This window comes from Garra rufa, chromosome 2 (assembly GCF_049309525.1).
Source record: "Garra rufa chromosome 2, GarRuf1.0, whole genome shotgun sequence".
Classification (NCBI taxonomy): domain Eukaryota; kingdom Metazoa; phylum Chordata; class Actinopteri; order Cypriniformes; family Cyprinidae; genus Garra; species Garra rufa.
In genome coordinates this window covers 10,103,288-10,119,791 of record NC_133362.1, presented here as the reverse complement: position 1 = coordinate 10,119,791, position 16,504 = coordinate 10,103,288, and the positions used below count along the sequence as shown (strand labels likewise).

Here is a 16,504-nt window from a genome sequence, read left to right as displayed (position 1 = left end):
GAAAAAACACACAAAACAGCTCTAAACTCTATGAAAAGCCAATAAAATAAAATAAAATAAACATGTACACCTGTAAACCTGGATCATAAGCTTGTCTGGATCACAAGCTTGTCTGGATCATAAAAGCAAACATGACATGATCTGGTTTTAATCCAGCATGAATATCCCTGTGATTAAGCTGTGATGATCCTATTAGCCTCATCACAGTACAACAGCTGAGCGACACTCAATCCCAAAGAACTACATCAGAACGAATCAAAACATTTTGCAATTGCAAATATTTCATTAGGTTTTAGAGGGCTCTTAAAAGCATGAAATTGACTTTTTCTGTCTGCTGCCATTCATTTTGTTTGTTCCGTTTTTGAACAGGTTTATGTGAAATCGCTGACACCACAATATAAAGAAATGCATAGAAACTGCAACTGCAAGCAAATGAATCAGTACTGATTCACAAGCAGCAATACTGGAAATACAGAAGTGTCTGTAGACTCTAGGATCAAACCCAAAAACAAAGTAGAATGCACTTTTCTGATTGGGAATATCTGAATATTGCTAGTAAGTGACGAAAAACAAAAAGTCAAAGGCATCACTAACCTGGAAAACTTTAACGCAATCCAATGATTGTTTCTTCTTCAGAAGTGCTTATTCAACACCATAAACACAGCTTAACTTCCAGATTTACTGGTGCATCTCCAAAAGCAATCAAAATGAATCTAGAGATTTCAGACAGCTTTTTCAGTGTGATACGCATCCGGCAGTCAGTGCATGATCAATCTGTTGGTGTGCCATCTAAGGACTAGAGGATCATCAACCTGAGAAAGCAGCTTGACCTCAGAACACTTCTTTCACGTGCCTAGAAGCATCAATGGATGCTTTCCCGTAAGTAAAACCTTACTTTACCTAATCATAGACTGCTTTAGTCCAAAGCCAATACACTTTTTCTCATGCAATAATTTGGAAAAATTAGTATGGGCAGACTAACAAGACAACATGCAGTTCTGCATCCGATTTAGATCTTAAAATTGTTTCACATGCAACTATTACAGAAGGTTCAAAAGCTCAATGATGCTCCAGAAGGAAAGAGAATCCACTAAGAGCTAACTACTGGAAGAAAAATTTGAAAATTTGATTGAAATGAAAACTTCATTCTGTTCAAAAGTTTACACCCTCAGCTCTTAATGCATTGTTTTTCATTCAGGAGCATCAGTGAGAATTTGAACCTTCTGTAATAGTTGCATATGAGTCCCTCAGTTGTCCTCAGTGTAAAAAGATGGATCTTAAAATCATACAGCCATTGTTGGAAAGAGTTCAAATACACAAAAATGCTGAAAAACCAAAGAATTTGTTGGACCAGAAGGATTTTTCTGAAGAACACCAGGCAGTTTAAATGATCTGGACAAACAAGAGACTCATTAACAACTATCACTAAACAAAAAAACATTTAACTCATCATAGACTGCTTCAGTGCAAAGCCGCACACACTTTTTCTCATGCAAAAAAAAACTAACAAGACGACATGCAGTTAGACTAACAAGACGACATGCAGTTCTGCATCCGATTTAGATCTTAAAATTGTTTCACATGCAACTAATACATAAGGTTCAAAAGCTCAATTATGCTCCAGAAGGAAAGACAATCCATTAAGAGCTAAGTACTGAAAGAAGTACTACATGAAAAAAATATATTTAGGAAAAATAAGGAAAATTTACACATCTTCATTCTGTTCAAAGGTTTACACCCCTGGCTCTTAATGCATTGTTTTTCCTTCGGGAGCATCAGTGAGAATTTGAACCTTCTGTAATAGTTGCATGTGAAACAATTTTAAGATCCCTCAGTTGTCCTCAGTGTGAAAAGATGGATCTCAAAATCATACAGCCATTGTAGGAAAGGGTTCAAATACACAAAAATGCTAAAAAAAATAATAATTTATAGGACCTGAAGGTTTTTTCTGAAGAACAGCTGGCAGTTTAACTGATCAGGACAAACAAGGGACTCATACTTAACTATCACTAAGCAATAAAACATTTACCTCATCATAGACTGCTTTGGTGCACAGCCGACACACTTTTTCCTGTGCAAAAATGTGCAAACATTTGTTTTGGTAGACTAACAAGAAGACATGCAGTTCTGCATCCAATTTAAAATTGATCTTAAAATTGTTTCACATGCTCACAGGCATTGCATGACTATGCAACAGCACTGTACTGTTAAATAATTATGACTTATTGTTATTTACATAAGAGCATTTTCATTGATTTGTCATCCCATTAACTTTTCCAATAACACAGCTGCAAGACTCCACACTTACTGTGTGTCTCCCTGCCCTTCTCAGATGACCCTGTAAAAGCTCTTAGTTCTCCAATGTATGTCAGGAAGTAAACTCCTCTTGTTGGAGTCAAGCAGATCTATACTCTGGAAAGCAAGGCTGAGGAAAATGCAATTTGAAAATAAATCGACAAATATGCAGTTACAGGCCGTCTACACAGGATGAGTTCCAGCTAGATGGAGCACATCGCAATGAAAGAAAGGTTGCAAGAGATGCTTTTCAACCGCTTTAAACTTGACACATCCTAAAAACGTAAACAACAAATGTACACTTAGCTAATATGTTGTTTCAATGTCAGCATTGTAAAAGCTGTCACTTTTAGATCAACTGAATGCATCCATTAATGCAAAAAACTTTAGCTTCAGTAGTGTAAGTATAAAATGCTGTCCTTAATTCCTTAAATCTTTACCAAAACAAGAGCAAATCCCAAGAAATCCAAAGACTGAGGACATCTGACATGCTGGATTTGTCTGATGGTTGTCTTGTAATACTAAAGCTTTTTTGGTTGCCTCAAGCTTGCCTCAAGTTTACAGTTACATAAAAAGTAAACTCATTTTCAACAAGCAGAAACGATCATTTCTGACATCCGTCTAGTGATTAATACATTGCATAATGCTTTTTCCCCTTTTATACACTCTCACAAAAGTTTTATGTGTCAGGATATTTCCTGGCACTAGATGGGAACTACCTCTTGATTAGCATAATTAATGACTTCCATCCCATTAACAGCACGTAACTCCTTATTAGCAACTGACACTTTTACTTTAATAATCTGCTTTAGCACACTTACAACCACCACTAACACGAGCGAAGAATTTCTACTGAATGGAAAATGGTCAACCAACCATTAAACATCTGTACAGACAGGATGATCTCATTTGTATGCATACGTACATTTTTGAACATTTGGAAAGACACTGACTATATATACAGTTGAGGACAACAGTTTACATACACATTGCAGAATCCACAAAAGGCCAAAATAAGAAGGATCATATAAAATGCATGTTATGTTTTATTCAGTACTGACTTAAATAAGATATTTCACATCAAATACGTTGAATTTATAAAAATGACCCAGTTCAAAAGTTTACATACGCTTGATTCCTAATACTGTGTCATTACCTGAATGAGCTGTTTTTTTCCTTTGTTTTTTTTTTTTATTGATAGTTGTTTCACTGTTGTCCTGAACAGTTACACTGCCCGTTATTCTTCCGGAAAATCTTTCAGGTCCCACAAATTCTTTAGTTTTTCATCATTTTTGTGTATTTGGACCCTTTCCTGCAATGACTGTATGATTTTAAGATCCATCTTTTTACACTGAGGACAACTGAGGGACTCATATGCAACTATTACAGAAGGTTCAAACACTCACTGATGCACCAGAAGAAAACATGATGCATTAGGAGAAGGGGGTGAAAACTTTTTGAATTCGATGATCAGAGTAAATTGAATTGATTTTGTTTTCTGTATCTTCTGCAGGGCAGCACTAAATGAAAAAAACATGATATTTAAGCTAAATAAGGAAAATTTACACATCTTTATTCTGTTCAAAAGTTTTCACCCCAGCTCTTAATGCTTTGTTTTCCCTTCTGAAGCATCTGTAAGCATTTGAACCTTCTGTAATAGTTGCATATGAGTCCCTCAGTGCGAAAATATAGATCTCAAAATCATACAGTCATTGTTGGAAAGGGTTCAAATACACAAAAATGCTGAAAAACCAAAGAATTTCTGGGACCTGAAAGATTTTTCTGAAGAGCAGCATGCAGTTTAACAGTTCAAGGGATCAAGAACAACTAAGAACAACTAACTACCGAAAAAAAGCAACTGAGGATCATTCAGGTGGCAACACAGTATAACAAATCAAGCGTACGTAAACATTTGAACAGGGTCATTTTTATATATTCAACTATTATTTTCTTTTGTGGACTATATGAAAATGTCTTTTATGTGAAATATCTTATTCAGGTCAGTACTAAATAAAAAATAACATGCATTTTGTGTGATCCCTCGTATTTTGGTAAAATATTCATGTAAACTTTGGACCTCAACTGTATATTCGTGCATAAAAAAATACTTTTGATAAAAAATATACTTCAAATATGCAAATATATAAATACTAATGATATCATGTTGGAGGCAAAGTCACAACATAACTAGGACACTAAGTTTCTTAAAAGCGTACCATTAAACTGTACAATTACCATTGCTCAGTTGATCATGGGCCTAGATTTGATTGAAAAACTAATTGATATCCTGCTATTTCCATAACTGTTCATACCAGGTGACAGGCTCTCAGTCAGGTAATAGTCGTCAGGGTTGATGAACGGCAGCTGTTGCATCACAGACTCTTTCGGGACGAGGTACAGCACTTCCGACACACGTCCGTCCTCTATGACAGATATGCGCTTGACAGAGTTTGTGCGTTTGATCCGGGTGCGATCCACCTGCTGACTGCGTCCTGAGCCACAGAGTTTCCCCAGGCTGGTCAAAGTGGGAAGGGTAGGCATGGCGACAGTACCTCAGAAATCTCAATTAGTCCTCGAAACGCAATAGTGCAGGCTAAATGATGACCAGTGATCTCCCCTAATGCCCTTTGACCCAGCGGTCAGAGGTCACGTACCAGCAGGTGAGACTGCAGAGAGGGCCAAACTCCAAGCAAAAGACCTCTGATCTTCAGATTAACAAATCTTAAATCTTCACCCGAATGCTCGCTCGTCCCGATTAAGCGATTGCCAGATGTAATGCTCCTCACCTGAAAATGATACGTCTTACCTCTGCTTCAGGTGAAGACCACAGGTGAACCCCATGCCAGAGTAAAAAGTAAGAAGTGGCTAGAGTAACTCCTCGCCTTCTCCTAAGCAGCTTAACCCTGACGTCTACTCTGTGATAATCTCTTGGACAGGGCCAAGCAATGCCACCATAGCAGCTGCAAATGGTACAAGCTCCATGGTGAGAGAAGTTTACCGACACATCTAAAAATACATTGCTTTTGATCCAAATCAAGAATGACCAGCTTTTAGACAATTCCCAAGCACAGTCTGTTTTTAATTAATAAACTCTTAAAGGGGACATTGGATGCAAAATTCATTTTTACATGGTGTTTGCATACAAATGTGTCTTAGTGGTGTGTGGACTCAACCACCCTACAATGATAAAAAATTATTCACTACTTTTTTTTTAATCTCAAAAAACCCTGAAGAGACTTAAATATCAAGCCGTTTTGATTTTCTGAGCAGTGTGACGTTATACTGCTTAAACCCCACCTATGTCTGCTGACAGACTGCCTCGTATTAGTATATTCCTTAATAGTGTCTCGTAAGCAATGCAGTTGTTTTGTAGTTGGATGTAAAAATTAACTTAAGAGTCTTCATTTTCTCCCGACATCAGAGTCACTGAGAACGCAATGGTAACGTGCCGCCGAATACATAAAACATGAAAGAGAGGGGCGGGGTCAGCAGTAGCTCATTATCATTTAAAGAGGCATGCAACGAAATGGGTCGCTATGGACAGAGCTGTTTTTGACGAGGTAAAAAGGGTGTTGCTTTGCACGATCATTGAGGATTTTTGACCAAAGTATGTTGCAGACATTTCATGAAAACCCTAAAGCATCATACCAACTTCTGATGTCCCCTTTAAAAATAAAGGTTCTTTATTGGCGTTTATGGTTCCATAAAAACTTTTTTTTAGAGATTTAAGGTGGAAAAGGATTATTAAATTATAACTATTATTATCATTAGATTATTAAAATTCACATTAAGAAAAAAAGGTTATTTGGAGAAACCAAAATGGTTCTTCTGGTATTGCTGCGAAAACCCCCTTTATTTTCAAGAGTGTACAACTAAAAATGTAATGCACAAGATTAGCTAAAAACATATCTTTAAAGATTCTAAGAGATATAGATCTATAATAATCTCATAAAGTCTTTTAAATCTTTAATCACAGGATTTTCTCCTTTAGAAAATCTAATTTCCAAAGAAAATCCATTAGAATGAAACAATCTGATGTAACAACAAGGAGACTATACTGCAGCAATAATGAAAATGTAAGTCACCGTTTTCAAAGATTCCCATATTGGGCGTTTACACGGAAACGATAATGGTGGTGTTTTCAAAAACTTGCACTTTGAAACCTGTTTTCAAAATTATGCATTTTCAGTCCCTAAAACGCAATCGTCATGTAAACAAACAGGCAAAACGCATAAAAAGTTACCAGTTTTTGGCTGAAAACAATGTCATGTAAACGCGCCCTTAAGTAGCACGAGTATATTTGTAGCAATAACCAACAATACAATGTATGGGTAAAAATCATCAGGATATAAAGTAAAGATCATGTTTCATGAAGATATTTTGTAAATTTCCCACAGTAAATTTATTCAAACTTTTTTTTATATTGGTAATATGCATTGCTAAGAACTTCATTTAGACAACTTTGAAGGCGATTTGCTCAACATTTGAATTTTTAATTTTTTTTGCACCCTCAGATTTCAGATTTTCAAACAGATGTATCTCAGCCGAATATTGTCCTAACAAACCATACATCAATGGAAAGCTTATTTACTCAGCTTTCAGATGATGCATAAATCTCAATTTTAGAAAATTGACCCTTATGACTGGTTTTGTGGTCCAGGGTCACATATATGTATGCAGATTCTGTATTCTTTAGCAATACATATTGTATCACTATTTGGCACAATACATAAACAGAGCTAAAATAAAACACCTATATCCCAAATACTGTCTTGTGTGCGACCCAAACCTCTCCAGTTGTTCCATCACCCCTGGAGAAAATAGGTGAGAACATATGGTCATAAATTAACACTGGGACTCGCCTGTCTGGAAAAAAATGTCGGTTTATGCTATTGGGGATTGTCTCTTGAACATACAGTATGTCTCTTTTGCTACACAGTCATTGCAGTTAGCTTTTCATACTTTTCATTAATTTTGACCTTCATTTAATATTGTAACTACAGGTAAATGTCCCATTGTGCTGCCTGGTGGACCTTCATTATGGGTTTTAAACCTTACTGCCAACTTTCCGGGCAGAATAAGTAGTAAGTTGTAAGTAGAGATTGCATCCAGCCAATGTAAAAATAAATAAATAAATACATTAATAAATGGCAGAACTAAACATTATTTTAAAGTATATAATATATTTTTACTAGATCATATACGAAAGGAATAAAGATATAATTTTAATATAATTAAAATATACAATAAAAAATATATTTATATTTAATAACTTATTGAAATTGAGATCATCCAGAGCACAAAACCTTTTGTAACACCCACATCCAAACAAGATCTGATAAAAATAGTTGGTAAATGACACTGATATTATGAATTATAATTCAGCCATTCAGGAAACTAATCCTGTCCAAAAGTACTTTCGTCAGTGTCATTGACTGACCGAGATAATTCACTAAATGCTAATAAATCCTGGACAAAAGCACTAACCTACATCCTTATGAAATTACATGGTGAAGAATCAGATTTAACAACAGATGTGTGCCACTCTGACAGACCCCGCGGAGGGTCTTTCTGCACTCAGATGCATTAGAGAGACTGTGGCTCAGCAGTTTATGCTTATTAAACGAACACAGGCTGTGTTCCAAAACCTACAGAGATGCCTACATAAGCAGTATTTTAAAAAAGGTTGTTCAGAAAGGTATTGCTTTCTAAGACACAGTACATTCTTCTGGCCAAACTGCTGCATCATATTTATCCTTGACGGTAAAGGTAATTGCGTAATGCTTTAGACTTTACTGAAAAATCTGGATGAAGGACACATACGTTTATGATATATATTTGTCTGAGTAGACATTTACAATGTATTTAACAATAAAAACAACATTTCTATTTAATATTGGAATATTATGTTTGGTTTCTGTGTTGTATTTAATATTTTCTAATATCTAGGTTTTCGAAAAGAGCCTCAAAGGGTTTTGCAGATGCTGCAGATTTTATAACAGACTGAAGAGGATTAGTATTATACATGTAATCTTCAAACTGTCAAATGTTGAACATACTTTACATGTCAACTGAAAATTAGATTTTTGAGGGAGGGGAGAAGAGAGATGTAAAGAGATGGATTGAGAGTGATTGAGATGGAAGAAGGTTAGAAAGAGGGATGAACGTGCGTTTCTCATGATGTTCCTCTGCTTCTGAGTGATATAGGGCTTCATGAATAATAGAGCTCTGCTCTCTCCTTTATATGAAGCTCTCTTCCGATCTCTCTCAAGGCCTTTTCATGACTCATGCACTGCTTTGACCTCAACATGAGGTGCTTCAAAAACCTTACGAAAGAATGATTTTTAGCTAGTAAGATAGTGGGAATTGTCCCTGTAAGTTCCTGTAATTACTTTAATACAATGCTGCACATTAAACTTTACTCTTGGTGAATTTAAATAAGTACAAGAATGGCATTTAAATGCATTGGATGATGTTGATGCTAAAATGTTAAAAGGCTAAAATGGTAGACTCTTCTTGTCTATCATCTTGCTTATTTTGGACAGCTGGCATCAGACTTGACATGTCTTGGAAAAGCAGTGTTTTGGAAAGAGTTCAGAAAAATTGCTATATCACTTTTATAACAGTAAGATTTGAAATTGCTGAGATTGAAAATTGCTGAAATTAAACACTTGAAATAATGTACCTAACAAAAACACAGATGCATATTGTTTTTTGTAAATAAAAAATATTTAAAGAAAAATATATATTTGAGATCAGTAAGATTTTTAATGTTTTTTTAAGAAGTTTCTTATGCTCGTGATCACAAATACAGAAAAATATTTAATTTTGTGACATATTATTGCAATAAAAAAAACTGTTTTGTAATTTAATATACTTTAAAATATAATTTATTTCTGTGATGCAAAGCTGAATTTTCAGCATCATTACTCCAGTCTTCATGTCACATGATCCATCAGAAATCATTCTAATAGGCTGATTTATAATCAGTGTTGGAAAAAGTTAATTTTTTTTTTTAATAGTTTCACTTAATATTTTTGGGACCTGTGATAGATTTTTCAGGATTCTTTGACACATAAAAATTTTAAAAGAACAGTGTTTATTCAAAATAGAAATTTTGTGTAAGAATATACACTACTATTCAAAAAAGTTTGGGGTCAGTACATTTTTCTTTCTTTCTTTCTTTAAGAAATTAATATTTTTATTCAGCAAGGATGTGTTAAATTGATAAGAAGTGTTAGTAAAGACTTATATTGTTATACAAGATTTCTATTTTGAATAAATGCTGTTCTTTTTTTTTATTCATCAAACAACCAAAGAAAAAAGTATCACAGGTTCCAAAAAAATTTTAAGCAGCACAACAGTTTCAACACCATTAATAAATCAGCATATTAGAATGATTTCTGAAAAATCGTGTGACACTGAAAACTGGAGAAATTGCTGATGAAAAATCAGCGCTGCATCACAGAAATAAATTGCATTTTAATGTATATCAAAATAGCAAACCAATATTAGAAATAGCAATACTATTTCACAATATTACAGTTTTTTCTGTATTTTTGATCAAATGAATACAGCCTTGATGAGCATAAGAGACTCTTAAAAATTTTACAACTTTTATACAGCAGTGAAAATAAAGATTAGATTAGACAAAAAAGATTCTTCTATGGCATCGTAATGCACCTTTATTTTTAAGAGTGTAGATAAAAATGATTTAACAAGAATAAATTTTAGTTCTGATCAGTGCAGTATTACAACTCTAAAGCAGTGCAATATTTGCTGTAATCCTAAAAACTGCCAAGTGACTTCAAGCTGTTTTTGTTTGCGATCGCAGCGAATGCCAAAAATGCTTCATCATCTTAGACTCTACTCAAATGATACTCAATCTCTAGCATCATAAACATGCCTCAAACTTGATACATGAACTTGGCATCAGCCAACAGACTGAAGAGTTTATGCTCTTGAGCAATGAAATATTTCATCCACTGATATCAGTTCAGCATCTGAGGAAACCACAGCGCACCAAGTCAGTGGATGAGCGGGACAACATGTCCTACTCATGTATGTTTTAGATGGCGTACCAAGCTCTTTCAAATATGTATTTTTCCTTTCACTCATTTCCATCCTGTACACACCGGATGGACGAGTTTCTTCTGTGAAGTGGAGCATAGAGCAAATTAGCAAGTAAATACAGCACATTTTTTCAACAAATTTTTCTGCTGCACAGCAAACCGCCCCACTTCTCCTTACAAAAACCTATCCAGCTTCAGCGCACATATCAGAGACAACTCCCTTACAAAGGAACACAATGCCACATGAAAACAAACCGAGTGCAAACACAAAGCAAACAAGCCTCCTACAGAGATAAGCACATAAATCATGTGCAAAAAGACCAAAAACTCTGCTTACCGTCCAATCCGAAGCAGGACGTAATTTTTTGGGCGTAGTTGCACAGTCCATCGTAAGGAGGCTGTTTTTGCTGGTGCACTGCACTCTTCTCCCCCATCTCTACTGACAGACATAAACACACTCACACCCTTCCAGCCTCACACACTCACAGGACGGCCCGGCAGGACCTTCTGAGGCTGCGTCCTCATCAATAATTCACATTCGCACGCGGCCACGTGCACACGCGCGCACGCACACTCACGAAAGTGCTGAGGCGGTGTGTCCTCGCTGTGTGCGTTCTGGTGTCCGGACTGGGAGGAAGTGGAGGAGGAGACTCGGGTTACCGCGGAACCGGTTGCCAAGGATAGGCCAGTGATGCCGCAGTCTAACAGGTAGAGGTCTGCTGCCCTGGTGCAGAGGCAGGGCGGGGCATTTACGGGATGAGCAGCGCTACTGTTGGACACAAAGATGCAAGAACACACACACACACAAACACACACACAAACACACACACACACACACACACACACACACACACACACACACACACACACACACACACACACACACACACACACACACACACACACACACACACACACACACACACACACACACACACACACACACACACACTCTCTCTCTCTCTCTCTCTCTCTCTCTCTCTCTAATCCAATCTATTGTTATAGAAAAACTCCTTCCTAGTTGTCCACTGTGTCTGCATGGAAGCAGGTTTCTTTCACAGTTGATTACAAAATGTAGTTAAGTCATTACTATGAGCTAGTATGCCATTCTATTAAAAGGAATAGAGAAATCATTATTATGAGAAAGTTTCTCATTATTAGTAGATATTAAGTCATGATGTTTATCATCATTATGATAAAACAATTGAATACATCATACTATCTATATCATCATACTATCTACAGAACTACAGTGATGGCCAAAATTATTAGAACGCTAGGATTTTCACCAGTTATTTCTATCTTTTGAGTAGTGTGTCAGTAGGAAATATTAGATTACATTTTCAAACATTTATTTTGCCATTAATTGTAATAAAAGTGAGATTTAGATCTGATCTCATCATGATCCAGTCTGTCTGGAATGACGTGAAGAAATAGCACAAACTGAGACAGACTAAATCCAGAAGAACTGTGGCAACGTCTCTAGGATGCTTCAAGAGACCTACCTGCAAAGCTGAAAAACTATGCACAAATGCAAAAGAACGCAAAGGATGGTCACACCAAATGCTGATTTAATTTAGTTAATAGAAGTTATTTCATAAAGAAAATCAATTTATGATATTATGATATTAAGTGTCTAAAACTTTTAACAGTACTGTAGCTTTGCAGGTAAGTTTCTTGAAGCATCTTGGAGACGTTGCCACAGTTCTTCTGGATTTGCTTTGTCTCAGTTTGTTGTGTTCCTTCATGTCATTCCAGACAGACTGGATGATGCTGAGATCAGATCTCTGCGTGGAGCACTGGCTGTTGTCAGACTCCTTGTGCAAAATAAAAAAATCTCACTGAATTATTACAATTAATGGAAAAATTAATGTTTGGAAATCTAAACTGATATTTCCTACTGACACAAAACAGCAAAAGATAGAAATAACTGACTTAAAACCATTTTTAGCTGGTGAAAATACTAGTGTTCTAATAATTTTGGCCACCAATGTATATTTTTTTTAACGGACGACTAATAATGTTTATCATTGTTGATGCTGATTTATAGGGCGGAAGGTGGCCAATATAACGCTAATACACATTACAGTTCATAAGTTTGGGACCAGTGAGATTTAAACAAAAAATAGTTTTTTTTTTTTTTTTAGTAAAGATGTATTCAGTTGATCAAAAGTGAAATATATTTTAAATAAATGCTGTTCTTTTTAACTTTCTATTCATCAAAGAATCCTAAAATAAATTGTAAAAAATCACAGATTCCACAAAAATCAAAAATGTTCAACACGGATAATAATAAAAATGGTTTCTTTAGCAGCAAATCAGCATATTAGAAAGATTTCTAAAGGATCACGTGACACTAAAGAAGAAAATTCAGCTTTGCTTTACGGGAATAAATGACCTTTAAAATATATTCAAATTGAAACTGTTATTTAAATGGTGATATTTTTAATATTATTACAGGTTTTTTTAGATTAAACAAACACAGCCTTGGTGAGAATAAGAGACATTTGACATTAACATTTTTTTTACCGACCACAAATTTTTTAACAGTAGTGTACATTCAATAATTAAATTTAAAGATTGCCAATAAATATTTAAGCTACAGTTTCAAAGTCCAAAACTGCTTCCAATAAAGCTGTAAAATAAACAGTAGGATTAGATTTAAAGTCCCCATGAAATCAAAATGTAAGTGTTTTAGTCTTTTAGTATGAATATGTTAACCTTAAAAGGTTAGTACACCCAAAAAAAGAAAATTAGCCCATTATTTACTCACCCTCAAAGCATCCTGGGTGTATATGACTTCCTTCTTTCAGTTGAATGCAATTATAGTTATATTAAAAATTGTTCTGGCTCCCCCAACCTTTATAAATACAATGAGTGGGTGTTTCTCTTCATCAGTCCAAAACAATTCTAATAAAGTGCATTCATCCATAAAAAAAAGTGCCTCACATAGCTCCAGGGGGTGAATAAAGGCCTCCTGTAGCGAATCGATGCGTTTTTGTAAGAAAAATATCCTTATTTAAAACTTAATAATCACTTTAATCTAGCTTACGCTAGCATGCACAACGCTGACGATCAGCTTCTGTGTACAACTGTTAGTGCAAACTAGAGAATAGTGATTATTATGCTTTAAATGTGATAAAATGCATTGATTCACTGCAGGGGGCCTTTATTCACCCCCTGGAGCTGTGTGGAGCACTTTTTATTATGGATGAATGCACTTTATTGGACTACTTTTAGACTGATGAACAGAAACACCTGCCCACTGCCATTATAAAGCTTGCAAGGATCATTTTTAATGTATCTCCGATTGGATTCGCCTGAAAGAAGAAAATCATATATACCTATAATGCCTTGAGGGTGAGTAAATCAAGGACTAATTTTCATTTTTGTGTGAACCAACCCTTTAAAGATCAAAACCAAATATTTGATTACGGTTTTAGCCAAGGAAAAAATGCTAATAAAGTATAATATAGTGATTTTATCTTTCAGGATGTTGCTCGGACATGCGGTAGGGGTAAAGCTGCTTCACTCCTTCACACAGTTCACTCACTGAACATGGGAACATGGCCTTTGCTCAATAACACGGACTGATATATTGATTTACCTAAGAGCATCAGCATTAAAACGACAAAATGCTGAGCTGTGGGATACGAAACCACTTGAACATCCCGCAAACCTCCGTTGCACTTAACATTGCACCATTAATATATTACTATGTGTATTTAACGGTTATGTTTTAATAACCGAAACTAATCTCCTGTTGTTATGCATAGCTAATGTGTTTTATCATCACAGCCAAGCACGTTTGGAAACTGGATTTGGTGACTTTTGTGTCCCTGGTAAAGATCATGATATTATTGCCTTAACATTTTCAGCAACATCAATTTTAAAGTTGTCCTTGACATAAATAACACCTTTTGACCTTTAAACATATTTAAGTTTTTTTTTTTTTTTATAATTCTAAACATTTTACAGCAGGGGTGCCCATCCTGGAGATCCTACAAAGAGATCCTACAAAGTTCAGCTCCAATTCTAATCAAACACACCTGAACCAGCTAATTAATCTCTTAGGTAGCACTTCATAATTACAGACAGTTGTGTTGGAGCAGAGATGGTACTAAAGTCTGGTGGTAGGTAGATCTCCAGGAATAGGGTTGGGCACCCCTGTTTTACAGCATTTTAAACCACCAAATATCATCAGTTTTTTTATGTCCCCAGGTCTGTCTGCCATTCTAATGATGAATACAACACTTAATATTTAATAAAGGTTTTTAGCTTGTCCCTCAGAATATTGTCCACCCTGTTATATTCGACTATTAGCCCTTTAAATGAAAGTTGAAAAAAGGAAATTACATCATATCAAATGGCTGACATAATTTCATTAAAGGGAGAACAACTGGGGAAGGTGAGAGAGAGCATCTGTTTTGTTAATTGTCTGTTTTCTTATTTTATCTTTCTAACTGGATGTGGTCAACTTCAACATGTCCACCCTGTTAAAGGGGAATTTGAAAAAAGTAAATAGAAATGATTATTTGTAAAAGTAGCATTAAAAAAAAAACATCTACATACACCATCTGAAAGCTAAATTGTTAGAATATGACAATATTTGACCGAGATACAACCATTTTAAAATCTGGAATCTGAGGGGGCAAAAAAAAATCTAAATATTGAGAAAATTGCCTTTAAAGTTGTCCAAATGAAGTTCTTAGCAATGCATATTACTAATCAAAAATTAAGTTTTGATATATTTATGGTAGGAAATTTACAAAATATCTTCATGGAACATGATCTTTACTTAATACCCTAATGATTTTGCCATAAAAGAAAAATAATTATGACCCGTACAATGTATTCGTTGACTATTGCTACAAATATACACGTGCTACTAAAACTGATTTTGTGGTCCAGGGTCAAAAAACCTATATATGCCTAATTAAATAGGCCTAAATCAAGTTAGACGCCATTTTAAAAGTTAACGTAGGCAAAAACGAAGCTGTGAGAGAGATTTATAATCTTGAAAATTAATTTTCAAACTTTCAAAAAGCTGTTTATGGAGTTTTTGTCTACTTAAAGTCAGGAAATGTTTCCTTGTTAAACAAAAGTATAATTTATTGAACGCAGTGTACTTTAATTCAATCCTCACACTCTTGTTTTCATTCCTGTCAAACATTAAATATGGCGCTAACCTGACTAAGGTCTATCAAAGAGGAAAAAAACACTCTATAGAATGACACTATATGCATTTTGTGGCCAAGATTATACTTTATGTATCAACAGCACTCAACTTTTATCATAAACGCATCCAGAGAAATAATCACTTTAGTAAAGGGGTGTGACAACTAGCCCCGGTCTGCTGTACTATGATGAGCTCTACTCTGGCGCCATCTGTTGGTTAGCTAAAGTGTTACGACATTTCTACCTACTTGTGTTACTATACAATTTTTAAACCAAATGCAAGTTGTTTTTTAAAATCTTCACACAGAAATAAAATCTATCTTTTGGCACGTTGCCATTAAATTATGACATGCTTTCAGTCCCTTATTGAGTTAACTCCGAGATATTGAGGATCGATGTATTGTATTATGAATGAGAGTTCCTGAGAAGATGGAAATAGATTTTCATACCGCATATTCACGACGAGCCTGATAATAGGCGCTCAAATTCTGCAGCATGAGCAGGTAAGGCCGATGACTGGAGTTACTGGACATGACAGGTGCTGTAAATCCTGGGCTGATGATGATGATTATGATGGTGATGATGATGCATAAACGCGTGCTCCACTCACCGCGCACTGACATGCCTGACAACACCGCGTCCGGTCCAGATGGGAATGATCCGTATCGGTTCCTTTCGGTTTTGTCAGAGAATGACGCGCAGGGATCTGATCCAGCAATACTAAACAACACTGAACTGCAGGATGCTCGAGTCCTAGAGGAAAGAGGCTTCACGTGTCTCTTTAAGAAGCTACACTTGATTGCAATAACAAGTTTGTTTAAGCACAGTAAATAATAATACATAATTATATGCATTATTATTAATAATATATTAATAATAATAATAATAATAATAATAATAATATACAGCTAGTCTGTGGTTTCCAGGGGCCTGTTTCAATAAGGAGGTTCAACCAACTC

At 35.4% G+C, this 16,504-nt stretch overlaps 1 protein-coding gene across 12 annotated transcripts in view; it reads right to left on the bottom strand.

The window, feature by feature from the left end:
- The window catches only part of ablim1a (actin binding LIM protein 1a), a 72,260-nt gene extending 55,994 nt beyond the window's left edge, over positions 1-16,266 (bottom strand). For 5 of the 12 annotated variants that reach the window (XM_073833695.1, XM_073833683.1, XM_073833687.1 and 2 more), the window contains exon 1: positions 4,608-5,088. In XM_073833695.1, the coding sequence (XP_073689796.1) occupies positions 4,608-4,836 (229 nt within the window). In that variant the 5' untranslated portion in view covers positions 4,837-5,088. The other 7 variants (XM_073833685.1, XM_073833694.1, XM_073833686.1 and 4 more) reach the window with 5 other exon arrangements.
- Positions 16,267-16,504: the final 238 nt, after the last annotated feature.